The sequence below is a fragment of the Leptonotus elevatus genome, chromosome 18 (genome assembly GCF_054856555.1).
Source record: "Leptonotus elevatus isolate MCC_2025b chromosome 18, RoL_Lele_1.0, whole genome shotgun sequence".
NCBI classification, from domain to species: domain Eukaryota; kingdom Metazoa; phylum Chordata; class Actinopteri; order Syngnathiformes; family Syngnathidae; genus Leptonotus; species Leptonotus elevatus.
Genome location: NC_141256.1, coordinates 10335024 through 10353797, shown reverse-complemented (window position 1 = coordinate 10353797; position 18774 = coordinate 10335024). Strand labels below are relative to the sequence as shown.

The 18774-nt window shown below is 41.8% G+C and overlaps 1 protein-coding gene across 2 annotated transcripts in view; it reads right to left on the bottom strand.

Moving 5' to 3' along the window:
- klhl29 (kelch-like family member 29) overlaps positions 1 to 18774 on the bottom strand; it is a 175192-nt gene that overhangs the window by 61080 nt on the left and 95338 nt on the right. For both annotated transcript variants that reach the window (XM_086061512.1, XM_086061513.1), the window contains 2 exons: positions 14944 to 15082; positions 9807 to 10298 (listed from right to left, as the gene is read on the bottom strand). In XM_086061512.1, the coding sequence (XP_085917638.1) occupies positions 9807 to 10298; positions 14944 to 15082 (631 nt within the window). The remainder of the gene's footprint in view (positions 1 to 9806; positions 10299 to 14943; positions 15083 to 18774) is intronic.

Here is an 18774-nt window from a genome sequence, read left to right as displayed (position 1 = left end):
ACAACTTAACAGTGTATTAGACCGCGCGGAACCACACTGCCCCTAAGTGGCCAAACCGGGTACAGTATGAATAGCGCTCTTAATAAAGGCACACACAGACAAAGGCTGGACAGTATAAAATCATTTAAATAAAATCTATTTTGGGACATTTAAAATCGATTCTGAATCGTACTAAATGAGAATCGCGATTCTTATGAGAATCAATTTTTTGGCACACCTCTAGTATTAATTCTTCTTTAGTAAGTCACAGTGTCCCATCACTGATTAGTTATTTTTAGAAGAGACCCGTGGGCTACTCATGTTGTCCTTAGGGCTAACTAGTACCCGTGGTTCCCTTCTCTTTTTTTTTGACAATGCATATTAATCAACATAACAAAAAGGCATCCGTGTTTGCACAGATAACCTAGCATTAAATATTGGCTGTATGATATTAAGCCATGTGTGTTATATATCATTATACAATACCGTATCACTAAAAAAAGCATCACCTATCGAAACCATGCTTAACTCTATTGTATCAGTACCTGACATAGTTATGACCTGCATCATTTTTACTTACGCCATCGAATTTCTACATTAGCACTAAATAGTGTCATAAATAAATTGCTAACTGTTACAATCCAGTTTCAGTACGCTACCAACAAATATCGGCATCGTGATATATCATATCGTCATGCGTTTCAACACATTACCCATACAGCAGCATCAATTATCGACACGGTGACAACTGTAATATACCGTCGTCAGGCGCTCGGGAAACGGCCACAATGAAAAGTCAATAATGCCGCGATTCAGCGTCATTCAATAGCAACACGCTATCTCCGCCCCTGCTCGAGATTTCCGTCGCGCGAGCGCACCCAAGATGTCTTGATTGCAGTCTGGAGCCATTATCATCCGTCTACGTCGCAGCCAAACTATCAATCTTCCCCCGTGCCGACCTTGTTGCTAACTCCCAGGAATAATAAGATGTGAAAAGGGGAGCTAGCTATTCCTGCTATTGTCTGCTCTCGTCATTAGTATTTATTAGATGTCCTGCATGCATTATCAAAGCCATTTAAAAGTTTTCTGGGCAGAAGTTTGACTCGAACATGGCCGACACTGCTGAGCAGCTTCTGCGCCAGCTACGCCCCCCCCCCCACCCCCCAGTCCCAGCTGCAATTAGGCCTCGTCATTGGAGAGAGACATCCGCCACACCGCAGACGAGACTTCCTGGTAGCATCTGCTGTGTTTACCAGCAGGAGGAAGTTACAACGACAGCGGTCTTTCTTATGAGTTTCATTTGTTCGATTTTAGCGAACAATTATTTAAAAGGGCTGAAATATTAACTTGCAACTTGATTTAGTTGAAGACGGCAAAAACTGAAGTTTTAATTGCTACAATGGTGACATAAGTCATAATGTACTGTACTCTGTCGCTAACCCGCAGTAAAGCTGAAGCAAAGTCAGAATTAGAAGTCAATATTTGGACGAATATCATCTAGGTGATAAATATCCAACAACAACAAAAATCTGTCTTTACAAAGACAATGGTAAGATCTATATTCTGGAAATCCATAAAAGGCAGTATCAGTATCAGTTTATATCCACATGACTTGAATCACATTTCTTGTAAATGTCTCCTTGTATCTGTTTGTGCCGCGGAAATCAACTTTATTTGATGGGCTTTCACGGCGCTCGTAAACTTTTTCCATTAAGTTTTTCGGGGAGGCCGATAAGCGCCACCGCTCCCCGGAGCCAAAGGGACTCCAGCTGTTTCTACATCGTTCTTCCAAGTTTTACAGTTCCCACTTGCACTTTGCTAACTAAATATATTGCAGGTTGTTAATGATGCATTTGAGAAAACGGTGAAATTTCTTCCTATCTTCTTTTTGGGGTGCTCAACATGCCTGGAAGCTCATAAATTTTGGTAAGACTGTATACCCCCGGAGAAAATTTATGTATTTTGAGGGTCCCGAAGATGAACTCATTCACTGCCATTGACGGCTATAAACGTAAAAAAATCATTTGAACTATTTCTATCAGTTTAAAATGTTTCCCACTTTTAACAAGAACATAAAAACCTAGAAAAAAATGTATTGTACATTTTGAAAACATGTAAAATTTGTAATTAATTATGACTTAACTATTGAAGTCATGCGATTAATTACAATTACAAGTTTTAATCACCTGACGCGATAAAGAAAAAAAGAAAAGAAAAGATTATTAAAAATTAGGGGCGTCAGGCGATTACATTTTTTAATTATAACTAATTGCATGACTTCACTAGTTAACTAAAAAATAATCACACATTTTATATCCGTTCTAAATGTACAATAATCCCCCCCCCCCCTAGGTTTTCATACTCTTGTTAACAAAAGTGAATAAAAAAAAAGTTAAACTAATAAAAATAGTTCAAATGAATTTTTGACGTCTATAGCCGTCAATGGCAGTGAATGAGTTATAGCCCAAAAGTCACTCAGAAGCGCCCAATGAAAAGTGGGGGGGGGGGGGGGTAATCCAACACAGATTATGTCAGTCATGTCAGGACGCGGATAAAACTCTCAGCGACCAATGTCTGAAATAGAACTGGAAGTCAACCACTGTGGGCAAATTCCAAGTTTGTACATTGTTAAACTCCTACGACAGGATCCCAATGACGCCAAATAGGAAACGGGTATCCAAGACCAGTTGTTGTCAAAGTTCTTAAACCAAATACCTAACTTTTCAAGTACCAGAAAAATGACCAACGCTAAAATACTTTTCTTCGTCAATCAGAACAGGAGACACTAAAAGAGCTCAAGGACCCATGCCCGAAATCAAACAGGAAGGGCGTATTCGTGGGTTCGTACACCTACTAAGTAATTTGGTGCAAGGATCTGTTTGTTTCTATCGTAATGTGTGGGGTCAGACTTCTGCGTAAATTACACTGCAGTATGTGAAAATGGAATTTTCCCAGAATTTTTGCCATCTGCACTGGAGAAGGTGCTATCCTAACAAGTCCGCCGTAAAGAAAGGTGCCGTTGGAAGGGGGCGGGTCAAAATAAGGACAAGGCGGGACGAAAAATAAATAAACCAAAGAGCAAACAGGCAGTGAGCTTCTTTTCATTTTCAGAAAAGACGACGCGATCCCGCTAACTTTAAGCGAACGAAAGGAATCTCTTGTCGTAAAGGAGGGCAGGTGCGAGGTGGCAAGGGGACACTCCCAGGATGCGATTATGCATGTACGACCTGATCCGTCAGGGGCCGCGGGTTCGGCGGCCCTGACGTTCAAGAGCTTTATCTCAGAGATCCGGGTGATTAATGAAGCCGTCGCTGCATTGTACACGCGAGGAGGTGGGCAAGGGATGATCAATCTTAATGAGCTATCCGCCGTCCGCGCATTAACTGCGGGCAGATATAATGCACGGGGGCTCCTGGTGGGGGCTCCTCGCCTTTAAAATACGATAACGAGCGAGAATGAGCGAGGGCGGCAGGCGGCTTTCTTATTCCCAGCCGCGCCGTCCCCACTTCCCCTCTCTCTCTCTCGTGGCTCCGGAGGCCAAGATGTACAAGACACTTTTGGAGGGAAGCCATGCTTTTTTATTAGAGCAGATCACAACTGACTAGGGATGGGCAAAAAAAAAACGATTAACCGATCAGCTGACTGTTAAAATTGTTCTTTTACGTTTATTCGTGGCAATTAAAAGAGATATAAGAGGCGTGTAACGCTGTATTTTAAACACACTTATACTAAAGATTGACAAAGTCGTGAAAGGTAAATTGTTTACATTTACATGGATCATTATTTGTTACAAACTGTAAATCGTTTGCATTTCTAGGGGGTAAAAAAAAATGTTGTGGGGGGGGGGGACAATGATGTCTGACCTGACTATATTATAAGATTGCCCTATGTATGCCTCACAATACGAACAAAACTGTTCAAAGTCACAGAGAGTCAAATAATTACTATCAAGGGACTGCTTAGCTGTATGCTCGTTAAGGATCGCTCTGCTATGCTATGCTAAAATGTACAAAACCAACGTTACAGTACTCCATTCTATTCTTTCTTTGCTATTTCCGTCTTGTTTCGTTATACGGATCAACTTGAAGATAGTCGCGAAGGCGCCAAATCGTACTGAATCAATTTGCCGCCCCGTCAGCAACTCCCGCATGCGCACATTTGACACCGCATCCGTCACCGTTCCAGTGAAGCTTGCGTACAAAGATGGCGAGCGAGGATAAAGGGGGAAGGGGGGGGGGGGGGGTAGGTTTAATGAAGGCCGTCATGATGAATGGGCTTGGCGTGGATATCGCAAAACTGTTTGCGACGACTCACTGGAAGGGAAGCTCCCCGCTGTCCTCATCCTTGTCTGAAATTTAAATGATGAGTGATGACGCACAAATAATACAGCTGAGGCCGTTTTATCTCAACGAGCACTCGCGACCTACCTTCGGATAAGCGGCGGCGGCGGCGTTGGCGGCCAGCACGTGCTTACTGCTCTGAATGCGTCAAGTGCACAAATTTTCGCTGCCGATGGTCAATACATTAGACTAGGTCTGATCATTGAGACTTTTTTAGGGTGTGCAGTTTTGTTGGACGGGCGGGCGAGATGGGAATGTGGAGCTACTAACAAGCAGTTGTAGGATGCTTCCAAATTAAAGCTAACTCACTAACCCACCAACTGTAGCCCTAATTCTTACCTTTAAACAAACCCTGACTAGAACTTTCTATCTAACCTTTCCTGAGCACATTTATTCAAAAATTGTATTTTGTTGTTGTTATTGTGAGTGTTTTTATTGGAAGGGAGGCACTTTTTTGTAGTACAATATTTACTTTTTTTATTTTTATTTTTTATTTTTTAAAGTGGAGCTTTGTTTTTTGTGTATTTTTTTCAGATTTGTTTCTGTTTTATTGCATATTTTTTTCTGTCGTTAAAAAAAATTCTGAAAACAGGAGGAAAAATTACTCGGAAAAAAGAATAATAATTCAGGAAAAAAATGGGGAAATTATTATTTTTTTTCAACAATTTTTTTATGGAGTTTTTTTTCCCCTCTGAACTTCAACTTTATCGAGCCCCCCCCCCCCCCCCCCAAAAAAAAAGTACTCTGAAAAACAGCACCAGCTTCTGTTTTTTTCTGTTTTTATTTAAATATTCCACCCCTTCCCCGTTTTAAAGAATTTTTTCTGTTTTTCTGAATATTGAACAAAAAAATATTCAGTAAAAGTGAAAAAAATATATATATAATTTTTTATTACACACAAAAACAAAACAAAGCTCCAAGTGAATGCAAGTGAAAATGCTTCCGTAAAAAGGAACCACGACTGCTTCATTCATTTTTTAACCTGAAGGTCGGGTGTGGTTGAAAAGTGAGAACCAATGGGTAGAAATTTGGAAAGTTTTAGGACTTCTATCAGACATTTCCACTAGCATCCTCTGATGAAACCAAATTGGCAAAACATCAGACTCTTTTTTACCTTACTTGACCATGTTGCCAATCAGTTTAAAACGCACATAAACACCATCCAAATCAAATGATTAAGCTCAATGCTGTAATGAAAATGTATCAGATAACTGCTACCTAGTTAATAATGTCATGTGGCTCATTGCCTGAAGTTATTTCGTAACACTCGGCGCCAAGTAACTATAAACAATTGTATGTTAGTGATCACGAGGGAGCTCCATGTTTAGCAGCAAGGTGTGAGAGCAGCTGCCGTGTTAGTCAGCAGACCGTGTATGCTCTTTGCAATGTACATACAATATCTCCTCTTTTGAACTAAAAAGAAAACTCTTATTGCAGTAATGTAAAGTCTTATTTGATCAGATAGATTTTTTCTTTTTCTTTTAAGATACACGTTTAAATGGCAAACCGCTGCGTTGATCTTTACCCGGCGGGGCATCTTAATTGCAGTTCGCCATGGCGGCTCCTCGCTCCCCCCGATGAGGTCTGATGTGAGCTGACTGGAAGATGAACTCACCAGGCAGGCGGGGGGGGGGCCGCGTGTCGCCGCGCGTCACCGCGTGTGGATGTCTAACGTGGGCCCGGTGGCTCCTCGGGTGCACTTATGCATGTGATCGTCTCTGCCGCTCGTGTGTGAGCAAAGGACCAGTAAAAAAACCGCTGAGGTGGAAGCAAACGTTGAGTGTCTTGTTTTTCAAACGGAATGTGTGTCAAAACAAAATGGACACTTTTGACGGACCGATATGGGAGCCAATAAACACGCCTTTTTTTTTTTTATATTAGACTACTAAAACTAAATTCTACCTCTACCAGGGTTTCCCCTAGTGGTTTGTAGGCCTGGCGGGCTGCCTATAAAATAACAAATAACACAAAGTCCAAAACAAAGAATGCAAAACTTCCCCAATTTACATATTTTTGTCTTTGGTTAGATGTATTCATATCCCTTCCATTTCCGAGTCCGCCCGTGCTGAGCTCAACACTTGCATCCCGTGGCTGATATTCATCAGGACGCCAGCATCGATTTAAACTGCTCAATATACTCTCCCAGCTTGCGCTCCGCACTCTTTACGAGCCCTTTAATCAACAATGTCAGTCACCTACGCTGGCAGCAGAGTTGGTCCGAGTCAGCCGCACCAGTTATTTGAGTTACAATAAAAAACAAAATTTAAAACGTAAAGAGGAGGCGGAAGTGCACGCCGTCGACAGGCGGGTATTACCGGGAGCGCCCGCTGTGGGCGGTGAAACAAGGTGGGCAAAATTATAGTGCGGCGACTGAAACATCACAGCAGGAGAGGAAGTTAAAAGTGCACACAAAGCAGACGATACGCTGCACTTTCCTTTTCCCTCACATATGCAATCAACCATAACGAATACTAGTTGTTTTTACTGTTAATTGTATCCAGCATTTTTCAATTTAGTCCAGTTTTAATCCCGCTTGTTAGTTTTGATCATAGTAAGTAAACCGCATCCTGGTTTTATTTCGTCCATTTTTAGTCGACTATAAATCTAGCATTTTAGTCTTTATTTTAGTCCAAGAAAACAGAATTTTGTTCCGTCTAGTTTTAGTCAACAAAAACTCTCAACGTTTTAGTAAAGACGATCATTTTACCCCTGCATATTTTTTTGTCAGCAGATTATGTTGAACATTTCGGATCTAAAACTATTTCACATAAAATGTTTCTTCATCTTTTTGATGAAAAACAACTTGGCACACAATTACAGTATATCAACAAGTGCTAATATGGCTCCGTGCTATGAGCTAGTAAATTAGCCAGCATTAGTTAGCGGTCAGATTAACATTATTGTTGGAATGTTATAGCTGTTGGATTAATGTTACGTTCTAAGTATAATTGAGTTATTTTTTTTTAACCTTTCACCGTGAATCCATTTCTTGTCTGTCTCATTTGATTGTCCATGTTGCACCCGCTAGCTGCAGATTTGAAAAGGTGTGTGCCACAGATTTTACAAAATTAAATAATTTTCGTCTCGTTTTTGTTCATGAACGAAAATGTCCATAGATTTTAGTGCAGTTTTTATGAAGTGAGGTATTCGTCTTCATTAATCAAAATATGGATTTAGTCCCAGTTATAGTTTATTAATGAAGGTTTTAGTCTCGTCTAATTTAAGTCAGGTGAAAAATGTGACCAAATTAACACTAGTTAGTTTTACGTAACCATTCAACTAATTTAGAATTACAGCAATGCAAACCCATAAATCCAGTGGTGGCTTAAGACTGTCCATATACTGTACGCTTGCCGGTCAGGTGCACACGATAGCGGCTGACGTGAATCCTGACAAGCACGTATCGGCAGAAAGAATAAAATGTGCTCGGCGAAGCGGAGCGAAGACAAATTGCCGCCTTTGAAGCGAAGCCGCATCAAAAGACGAGGCGCAATTTCTGCCGCCGTACTGTTTGCAGGCTGTCATCTGACAAAATATAAACACCCAAAATCAGGCAGACACACACACACTTAGCGGCCTGTTGTGTGTGTGTGGGGGGGGGATTAAGAGTGCCGTCAGCGTCTGCAAGATCAGGCCCCTTTGCCATCAAACGCCACAAACGCTCCACACTCGCGTCACTAGCGAACTGTGGCGGAGTGTCCTCGGGCGTGCAACTTGTTCAAAAGCGATGACATCACTTTTGAAACTGGAAGGACTGGAGACGTCATCGGCCAGTCGTTTTTTTCCCCAGTCTTTTTGTTGTGGCCTGTCGGATTTGGAGGTTTATTGATATCTTCCCATTTTAGCATGTGTTAGCAGGTGCCGCCGCCATGTGGGTTAATTGATTGAAAATGTAATAAACTGCAAAATAGTGGAAGCTTACAATTCCTCCGGCTGGAATCTTCCGCAGACACATTGTCGCGGTGTGACGCCGCAACAGCCGTCAAGCCAAAACATTGCGGGCCTCTTAGCGGGAGGTCAACGCAGCCGTGCGCGTATAGGCTTAATGGATCATGACAGCCTATTCAACACGCCGGAGGCAGCAACGATTCTCATTTTATAGAGACCAGACCGAGCCGACAATCCTGTCTAATTATCCGTTTGCAATTCTACCTACAGTCTCATTTCAATGTAGCGCGGGGCAGGCCGCAAAATAATTGCTTTTCTGCAATCTACAAGTTCATTTGCCTTTGTTTTATTGATCGCAATGAGTCGGAGATGTGGCGAAGGGGGGGGGGGGGGGTTGAGCGAGTGAGTGTGTGTGTGTGTGTGTGTTTTTTTTGGGGGGTGAACACAATCTAAACCTAAATGAAAAGCTTCATTAAATGTGAAAATTGTACCGGGAATTGCGAACATCTGTTTCTGACGCGTCCCTGCGTCGTAAACGCCAAGGTTAAAACCAGACGGCAAATTCAGCTCGAGGGCTGTGAATCAACTTCGCAAACGATGCCGGCGAGGTGCAGACTGGTAGGATCTGGGGGAGTCGCCGTTTATTAGTAAAAAAATACTTCAGTTGAGCCCGAGATTGAGGAATGCATACTAACGATGTCGAGCGAAAAAAAGAAAATGGTTGGACGAATACGTGCAATATGAATTTCACATGTATAACATGGTGATCCACAGGGTTCAATACTGGGGCCTCTGCGGTTTTCATTGTATCCGCTGCATCTGGGTTCCATCTTAGGAAAACAGCGGTGGTTGCTGTAAAATGCGCTATATGCCACGGTGAGAAATTCTAGTCCAGCACAACTAGCTATGTAGCAAAAAAATAAAGCAGCACACTTCCTTAAAGGGGAAGTCAATAATATGTTCTATGCAGCCACACTAGTCTAAATACGGTATTCTGGTTAATATTGTAGTAATGGAATATGAATTAAGCAGCAAACTCCAACAGTTTTTAATCAATATCAGATATACAGGAGGGGGCCATTTTGTCACTTGCGGTCGAGTGAAAGTGACAGCACAGTTGCTCAGGTAACAACCAATCACAGCTCAGCTTTAGAATACAGGTGAGCTGTGATTGGTTGTTGCCTGTGCAACTGTGATGTCACCATCAGTCGACAGCAAAAGGCAAAATGGCCGCCCCCCTGAGATGTATAAAAATGGCTGGATTTTGCTGCAAAACTCATGTTCCACAAATGTAATATTAACTCATTCAAACCCCAAAACGTATAAATACGTTCTATAACACTTTGTCCTTCACTCCCAAAAACGTATTTATATGTTGTTGTATTTTTAAATGCTAGAGCATGCAGCATAAACCAAAGCTACCCAGTAAACCAAATAATTCAATTACAAGCATGCTGGGATTACAACACTGTGAAACTCAAAAATCTAACAGTGGATTTAGGCTACGTGTTTCTAACGAAAAAAAAAAGAAAAAAATTACAGAACCACGATCTGGAACATTCCCGTCTACTCATAGTAGCCTCCCCCCTCCTTGCTTACCTTTAGGATGTCCCGGATCGCTGAACTCGTACTTCCCCATCCCGACCGTCCGCAGCATTTGCAGCCCATTAAGACCCTCCTGATTGTCGGCCGCGGCTGACGGGGCGTGCGTGGCGGCCGGAGCGTGTGCGCCGGCCCCCTGTCCGTTGGTGATCTGGATGAGGCCCGGGTGGTGGGCGCTCAAGTGGCCGTTGCCCATCATGGCGTGAGGGCTGGGGTGCACCACGTGGTTGGACGGAACGGTGGCGTAGGGCGGCTGGCCGGGCATGCTCAGCACCATGGCGGGCGGCTGCGGGGTGGATTGCGGGGTCAGCTGGAAGTGGGCGGTCATGAGGGAGTGCTGATGATGGGGCGGTGGCACCGATGTCACGCCGATGATGGGCGACTGCGCCGTCACGCTGTGGTTGTAGGACGGCAGATGGGGGAGGCCGTAGGTGTGGGGGAGGAGGCTGGGTTGGCTGACGGCGGCGACCGGCGCCACCCAGGCGGGACCTGCAAGGCAAACGCAGGAAAACTGCTCAACCAAGGAAGGTGAGTTGAAAAAGATCTGTAGGGTTCGCCACAAGAACCCAGCAAAAGGAATGAAATGTTCCTGAAACTTTAAGTCGGTTCAGGTGGCTATGAGGATGTCAGGTTGGCATCTGTCGACGGTCATTTTTTTCAGTAAGTCGCTGACAAAGCTGTGAGTCGGGTGTGACAGGGAAGGGTTTTAAGTCGGCTATTAGACAATCAAATAGGATGAGAGACGAGAGCCTGAGAGGACTCCAAATTGACGTGCACTCTACCGTGAATCACGAGCGCACTCCGGCCCTCTGCGCGCAGGGCTTAGTTATGTGCACACGGGCGGCAAATGAGAGGAACAACCGGGGGAAAAAAACATGGAGGAACACAACAGATGTCATTGTACAAGCGCATGGTGAGCACACACAAACACAAATATTTTATATGGACTTCTTTTTTTTTTTTTGACAGATCCCAATAAACAACAGACACGTATAGCTTATTCCTGTTTAAAAGGGGTTTTGGATCATACGGAGCTACTTATTATTAAAAGTTGTTTTGAATTATCTACGTCTTTTTTGGAGGCACTTGAAATTTCTACGTTTTTAATACTATTAACCGTTGAGGATGTTATCGCGAGAAGTCCCCAGCACACAGCTACAGCCTCACACTGACCTGCTAGCATGTGCTTCAAGAGTTTGCCAAGACTGTTGGAAGATCCAGCTCTATAAATAAATAAAATAAATAAATAGCCATCCCTCGTTTGCCAACAACTGGTATAAGATATAAGGGATGTCAGGCAGCTGAGAGGATTGAGGAGTGATACAAAATTAGCAACATTTGTGCTCGACAGCTGTTTATCATCTTTCCTGATTTTCTTTATTGATTTTTCCATTCTGCAAAACATAAAAAAATCGAACTAATAAAATTTAGTGTTATAGTAACACTAATATGAAGAAGCTGTGATATTGCGGCTGATTTTGATTGTCTACGGTGCTAATGCTAGTTACGTATTGATAGTGCTGCTAAAATTAGCAACACTTCTGCTCGACAGCTATGTTTATCATCTTTCCTGATTTTTTAAAAATTGATTTTACATTCTGCAAAAAATAAAAACCTAACTACTAACATTTAGTGTTATTGTAAAACTAATACAAAGAAGCTATGATAATGTGGCTCATGTGTGCTAATTCTAGCTACGTATTGCTAGTGCTGCTATTTTGTTAAAACTGGACCACATCTTCTCTGACTTTATCACACCTAATGAGTTTTATAATCACATGACATCACAAATTGCCATGATAGAGACTCAGGCTCGTGCATGCCTTCGAGGGACGCTTCTTTTGTCAGAGACTTGGCGAAGTGAGGCTACATACAAATCTTGCTAACCGTTTAAAAAAGAAAAATCACTTTAAAATAATAAGTTTGTACAGTTTTATTTTTTAAATAGAAATCAATGCGATAATTTTTTTTTTGTTCGCAAAATACGTTTTGACATTTTTTGCTCATTGAAAAAAAAAAACTTCTGTACTGTATAAATTATTACACTTTTTTTTTTATAACACAAAAAAGTGAGTTGAAGTCTTAATAAAGGTAATTTGTGGTCTTACACATTTAAAAACTTTTGTGGCAAATTCTAACATTTCTTTTCCATCAAAGCAATACACAAGGTCCACTCATGATTTTTAAAGTATATTTCTCACTATTGCAATATAGTGCGTTATTACTAGGCTATTTTTAGGCTTTATAAGTGATTCTGTATCGTGCTTTATTTTTTCTAACATTCTTGTGCAATCGTCCGGCTGCTGCACTACTGACAGCTAAGGCTTTTGTTTTTTTCTTCCTTAAAACACAACCTCCCTTATGTTGAATTAACCCTTGTGTATGATCAACATCATCCTGAGAGTTTAGCAAAGAGCAAACACATTGCTTGCGCTTTTTTTATGCCACTGTAGACTGTGTGTTTATCCACACACTCTGAGCCAATCATTTCCTACCCTACGGCGCTCGTGCATTGGGTGTGCCGGGAAGACACAACCATATTGGACCTAAATGATGCCTCCCTGCCATAGGATGCCTTCCTGCCCTCCCTTCTAAAAATAACTGAGCGCTGAGTCAAAGGGCCAAAGTCTAAAAGAAGCATTATTCATGATGCTGGAGGTGCTGATAGAGAAGTCAAAAGTCAGTCAGCTGGTGCTGTCTTGCATCCCCCACCTGGCTTTTGCCCGGTTCATATCAATAGAGGGTTCCAAAGGCTTGCCGATTATTCACTCAAATGTATTCCCTTAAATGCCACTGAATTTGATAGACTACACAATAAACGACAGATTTAAAAAGAGGAAAAAAAAGCCCTGGCAAATTTCTTTGGGCCCAATTTACTGTATTACATTCCAATAAATATATATATTTACTTATTTATTTTTAAACCTAATATTTCAACTGGTGTGAAGTGAATTGACTAATATTACTAAAACAAAAATGACTAAAATTAGCAAAAAATGAAAATGAAAAAGGACAAATGCAATAAATACATTGAAATGGTCTTAAGATTACATTAGTAAAGGACATTATATGCTATAATCATAATTATACCATTTATGTTGTCATTAAACTGAACATCTAAACTATTGCTTGGTATCTACAATTACTTTTTGAAAAACACGCTACATGGACATAACTATTGACATTTCTCACAGAAAAATCCTTCAATAAAACACTGCCGGGACCCGACCCAATCTTTGCTCTTTGCTCACCCGGCAACCGCACTCTGCATTCCAGCAGTTTCATTAACCTCTACGTTCCCAATCTGCGCGCTACTTTTAGTCCACTTTTTAATTTTCTGCCCCAATTAACTAAAGCACTCCGTAAAAAATAAAAATAATAAAAATGTGCCTCATTCATCCCAATATCTTTGTACAAAAAGTTAGTCAGCAATACTGCACATGATCGCCGCACCTATTTTTAGCCTGTTTTGAACCTTTTATCCGCCGTGTGCTATGATGTAATGTAATGCATTACATAACTGCTATTTGCCTTGATTTTGTTTTCTGCTGTCTTCTATGAGAATCTGCTCTCAAGTGCCTTACCTGGAAAAATGAAGGTTGAATAACTACAGAAAAACATCAATCAGTCAATCAATCAATCCAAGGTTGTTGTATCAGAGCCCTCAGTTGTCCCCCTTTATTGCTGTAACACCCACTGTCTGCTGCTGTTCTTGTTAAAAGAGACATTTTGGGTGAGTCCGCGGCAGGTCAGAGAAGGAAATTAACCGCTCTGGGGCAAAGTCATTCTGGGTGGCTTCATTACAATAAGACTTAGGGGAAAAAAAGGAGGAGGAGGAAAAGGAGAGACAAGGGCATGAATAGCAGACAACGACATTATACCGTCGACAGCACTTTTGACGTGGGCTGTTAAGACCAGTGAGGTGGTTTCTTTGCATGTACGATCTTGACATTTTGTATAATGATATGCGCGATTAGTCCGCTTTATGCAACAACAACAAAAAGCAGCTGTTTGTACATTATGCAGGACGGCAGTGCGTGTAAAGTGAGTGTGGTGTAAAAACAAGAGTGTACATTATATAGGGCATGACCACAGAGGATAGCATTAGCAGCTCACGCTAGTATGTAAAGACCTTTGTTGACAAAAAAAAAGCTGTTGGTTTGACTGGCTGAGATAGCGGCAATGGAGCAAAAGCAGGAAGTAGAAATCTAGCAAAGTAAAACCAAGCGTTAACAGCAGGCCATGAAAGTACACAACTAACAAAATACAAGCAGTTACACTGAGGAGTCTCTGTTAGCAGGCCAAAGTAGCACAAAGTTATTTGGTTGTAAAAAGCTGCAATCATATATATGGGAAATAGGACGTAGACATACACACCGACCAAAACAGAACTAGTTAACAGTGAGAATTGTTAGCTTTAGCAGGCCACAATAGCTCGTACTGTCTTTCCCTTGTTCACAAAAAGCTGCTCGATATAGTCAAGCTAGCAGTAATGCTACAAAACAGGAGATAGGAACCTACCAAAAATACAAATTGAAAAAGAAAATAACAAAAAGAAAGAAAAAATCCCAGAGAGAAGCCTGATTAGCATTAGCAGGCTAATGGCTAGAAAGCCATTTAGTCTTTTGTTCATGAAAAAGCTGCTTGAGATATTACTGACTAAAGGTAGTAAAACCAACTATAAGCATTACAGACCTTTGTAACATGTACCGCTTTGTTAAAGAAAAAAAAAAGCTCAGTATAACGACAGTCCTGTCAAGCTAGAATCAATGGAACAATAACATTAAGTTGCAACCTGTAACATTGAGAAGCCTCATTAGCATTAGCAGTCCATGGTAGTAAGTACAGTTTGATTGCAATCTACTTAGTAACGCATGTTGTTTTCACAGCATACAGCAAGTAGTCAGTCGGCGTTTACAAGCTAGCTAGTGATGAGGCGAGAAGCTAACTAGAAATTTATATTTCTACTCTGCGTTCTCCTTCTTAAAGCTGCTCTATATCGCCAGCTAAGAAACCGTTTAAGCGGCTAGCACAAAAAGCTAATGTAGTAGTTAACATTGTCACTCATGGACAGACTCAAAATGCATATATCAAAGTGGTTTGTTGAAAAAAGCTGTTGATTTTGGAGCATTACCTGTGGCCTCGCCATCCCGATGCTGCTTGCTGGGCGGCTCGTCCGTGTCCCAGGGCGTAAGCTGGTTGATGGGTGTCTGTCCCCACCTCACGCCCGGAGTGAGCAGCAGGCCGGAGCTTTGGTTGTCCCCAGGAGATACCTGCAACCACAACAACAACTCATTAGTACTGTTTTTCTTTTTTTTACTAAATGAGTGGTTCTCAAAATGGAGCCCTTTGCTTGGGGTTCCGTTCCATAAAAAAAATCTCCCTGAACCCAAACACAGTGATAACTCCAGCAGTCAACTATGTTACTGTGTAATAGTCTAGCCGGTCATTTAAAAAAAACAATTCTGTATACAGTTAAGATGTGCTTGTCCATCAAAACAAACTATTTTTATTTTCGCACCTGCTATGAGAAAAATTGTGTTTTGTGAAGAGCAAATGTTATCAGGCGAGCGCAGGCTGATGTAACGCTGGCTCAATCACCGCCGGACCCCATGGGACATCTTTTTCCCCCCCATTTCACCCGCCGCTTCGCCGTCTGAGCTTGGGCCGAGTGCTGCGGGTTTTCATGGGTTGAGCGCTGAAAGCCGGATTCCCCTCCGCTTGGCCTTGGAGTTAATAGAAAAGACCCGGATCCCCTCTGAGTGGCGCTCTGGCCCTCCATTCCATTATCCTTCCTGACCCCGCAGCGACGCAGATTGGCTTCAGAATTCACAATCAGCTTTATCATACAGAACACATCCAGTAGTAGTAATAAGTAGTATATAGTATGGTTCTAAACGTTTTAGCGCTACCTCGAAAAAAAAACGTAGCTCTCGGAGTACTACCGTAATGACATTAAACAGGCCTCCACGTAACGACCAAATAAGGTCTTTAGACTTGGTGAAGCAGCACGTGGCTTCAGTACTCTTCCGACAATTGTTTGTGATCATGAAGCGGCTCGTTTTCGTGACGGCAGCGGTAAAATAAATTGTCAAGGGAAGTAAACCCGAATGGAAATGGAACCCTGGGGAACACCCTTTGCAGCAATGTTGTGCTGAGGGATGAAAACTCAGTTTCACGCGGGCAGACAAGTTGAATGTGCGTCCACTCGGAGATAAATCCCTACTGGTGCTTTTCTGACAGCTGTGTGTGTGTGTGTGTGTGTGTACGACGGAAGCCAAAGAACCCCTTCCAAAAAACAAAGACAAAAAAAAAAGAAAAAAGGAGTGATGCCCGAGAAGATGAGCTGTCAGCTTCTTTTGTCCACTCCAAGCTGTCAACTCGAACGCTTTACTCAGAGAACTGCTCCATTCCGGAAGACTCGAGGGGGGGGGAGATTCCCGAGCATATCCAAGGAGAGGAGACGCGGCTTCCAGGCCAGCCATTTGTTTTAATGAGCGCGCTTCCTCCTCGTCCTCAGTTTGGCTCAGCGGCCAAGGAAAACTCATCATCAATGCTTGGAATTGACCCTCTTACGTGCCCACAAACACGGCCTCATTAAGAGTAATAAGAGTTTATCCAAAACACCCTGAAAGAAACACATGGTTTGTTGCAGTCTCCTACTTTGGCCAGCTAAATCTCCATTTACGCCGCATGCCAAAAGCGGCGCAATATCCCCTGTTTCAAAAGACCATACGAGTCAATCAGAAGCTCGAATCACTATACTTACATTTGTGTAACATACTTCGCTAGCGAGCGAGAAAACAAATCTAGCTTTCTAGTTAGCCAAACAAATACATTGGACAGAAACCAAAAAACTAATCAACAAACAAAACAACTACTAACTGGCACCAGGTCATCACCACTCTTACACTTGGGTAAAGCAATTAGCTAGCTAGTTAACAAGCTAACAAACAGAAAACACAACATGCTACATTTGTGTACTGTAACTAGCGAGCTAGCTAACAAGCTAACGGACAACTAAATGTCTAGATAACTAAATAACAAACTTGGCCCTTTCATTACTACTCTTATATTTGTGCAATCAGACAAAAAACATAGGAACAAACTATCAAAACTAATAAAAGAAATAACCTAACTAGCAAACTAAAAAATATATAGCATTCCAACTAACAAAGCTGACCAACCAACAGATACAACTATTCACTAACAAACAAAACCAACTTCGACCTTTCATCAGCGCTTACATGTGCAACCCTGTGAACTAACTAAATAAACAATGTCATTGTAAAAAATAAATAAATAATGCACAAACTAACAAGCTCACTTGATAGTGAGAACAAACTGTTAAGTGGAGAGGAAAAAAATGTGAAGCATGCATGTGGACAGACTGAATATTACACAGCAGGAAATGGTGCTGCGTCGGGAGGAATACAAGACTGGGCCATGACTACACACTGTAAATACTGCCGTGTGTATATGCGCATGGATACTCCCAATACACACACACACACACACACACATAGGATTTATTTATTAAGACGGTTGACATGCTGTAAGCAGACAAGTATGAAGGAAATGGAGCTTCTGGGATGGCAGCTGACATTTTCTCTTCATTTTGTTTTGCGCTACGTGGTTCCAGTTGCATCAATTGCGGGTCGCCTATTATCATCGGCCAGCAGATGTTTTCTGCCGACTGGACAGAAAGCATCTGCTGGGTGCGTGGGGGGTGGGCAGATAAATGATTTTCCAGCATGCGCCAAAGCCATTCTGCGCTCTAGCTAGGGGTCGGACTCGCACACTTGAGTTTGCAGTGCACAGGTTGGCACGCTGTACAGTAAATATGTCAAAAGTAGACAGACACTTTCAGTATAAGAAAATATAATCCACAGTTTTCAGAATATGCTGCAAACATATTGGGAAATATATATATATTTTTTAAAGTCTCGCAGCAGGATGCAGCCATACAGACATATTGCTACTGTCAACTTATTGAAACATATACAATAATGAAAGAAAAAAAAAATCCCATGTTTACGTCTAAATGCATACATAATGAGGTGTTGCAGAAGCGCTATACAAGACACAATAATATAAGGCAATAAAAAGATATTGCGACGGTAAATATTTATATATATATATATATATATATATATATATATATATAAAATAGCTTGTGCAATAAAATGCAGCATGCGAAGAAAAAACGTACATAAAAGCAGATGATGATATTGCCAAATCAGTTACGATGATGGATGCTTTGCATTTTAACATCCTTCTGGAAAGTTTGAAAAGAAAAAGAAAACACGGACGCAACAATCATGACAAAAGATGAAAGAATATATATCCGCCAACAAACAGGAAGTTGTCGAGTTTGGATGAAAGCGGAGATTTGCTTACCAAATCCCCAACTCGGGAAAGTGAACGAAAACCTGACAACTCATCACCACAAGGTCATATCTTGAATCAAACTTGGTGTGTATAAGAGATACATTTTTTTCTCAATGCCCCACTTTGTGAATGTCATATTCTGTACTTTTAACAGCCGACTGGACAGATATTTTTTTTCAAAAGTAGTTCCTGATGCCAGTTTCGCCTATTGACACAAAATTGGGCTATCAAAACAAGATGCAAATGTCAACAAACAAGTCGGCCATTTTGGATCAAAGCAAAGGGCTTGGACTTTGGCTAACTCCTACTAATGAATGTGTCCCCAAAATAATGCTGGACAGCTTGGCGACACCAAATGAACAAATTTCATTGCCTACGGGCTAGCATGGCGTCAAAATCCAATGATGAGTTTGAGGATTGACCACCGACAACAGTGGGATGTCACAAACCAACACCCACAGAAGTGACATCCTCATCGTGATGGCGATTGTGTCAGCTGACATCTGTCGCCATCTTGCCGTGGCAGCCGACGGTCTTGAGCCCAGCAGAACCTCACGTCCGCTGCCCGCCGCCA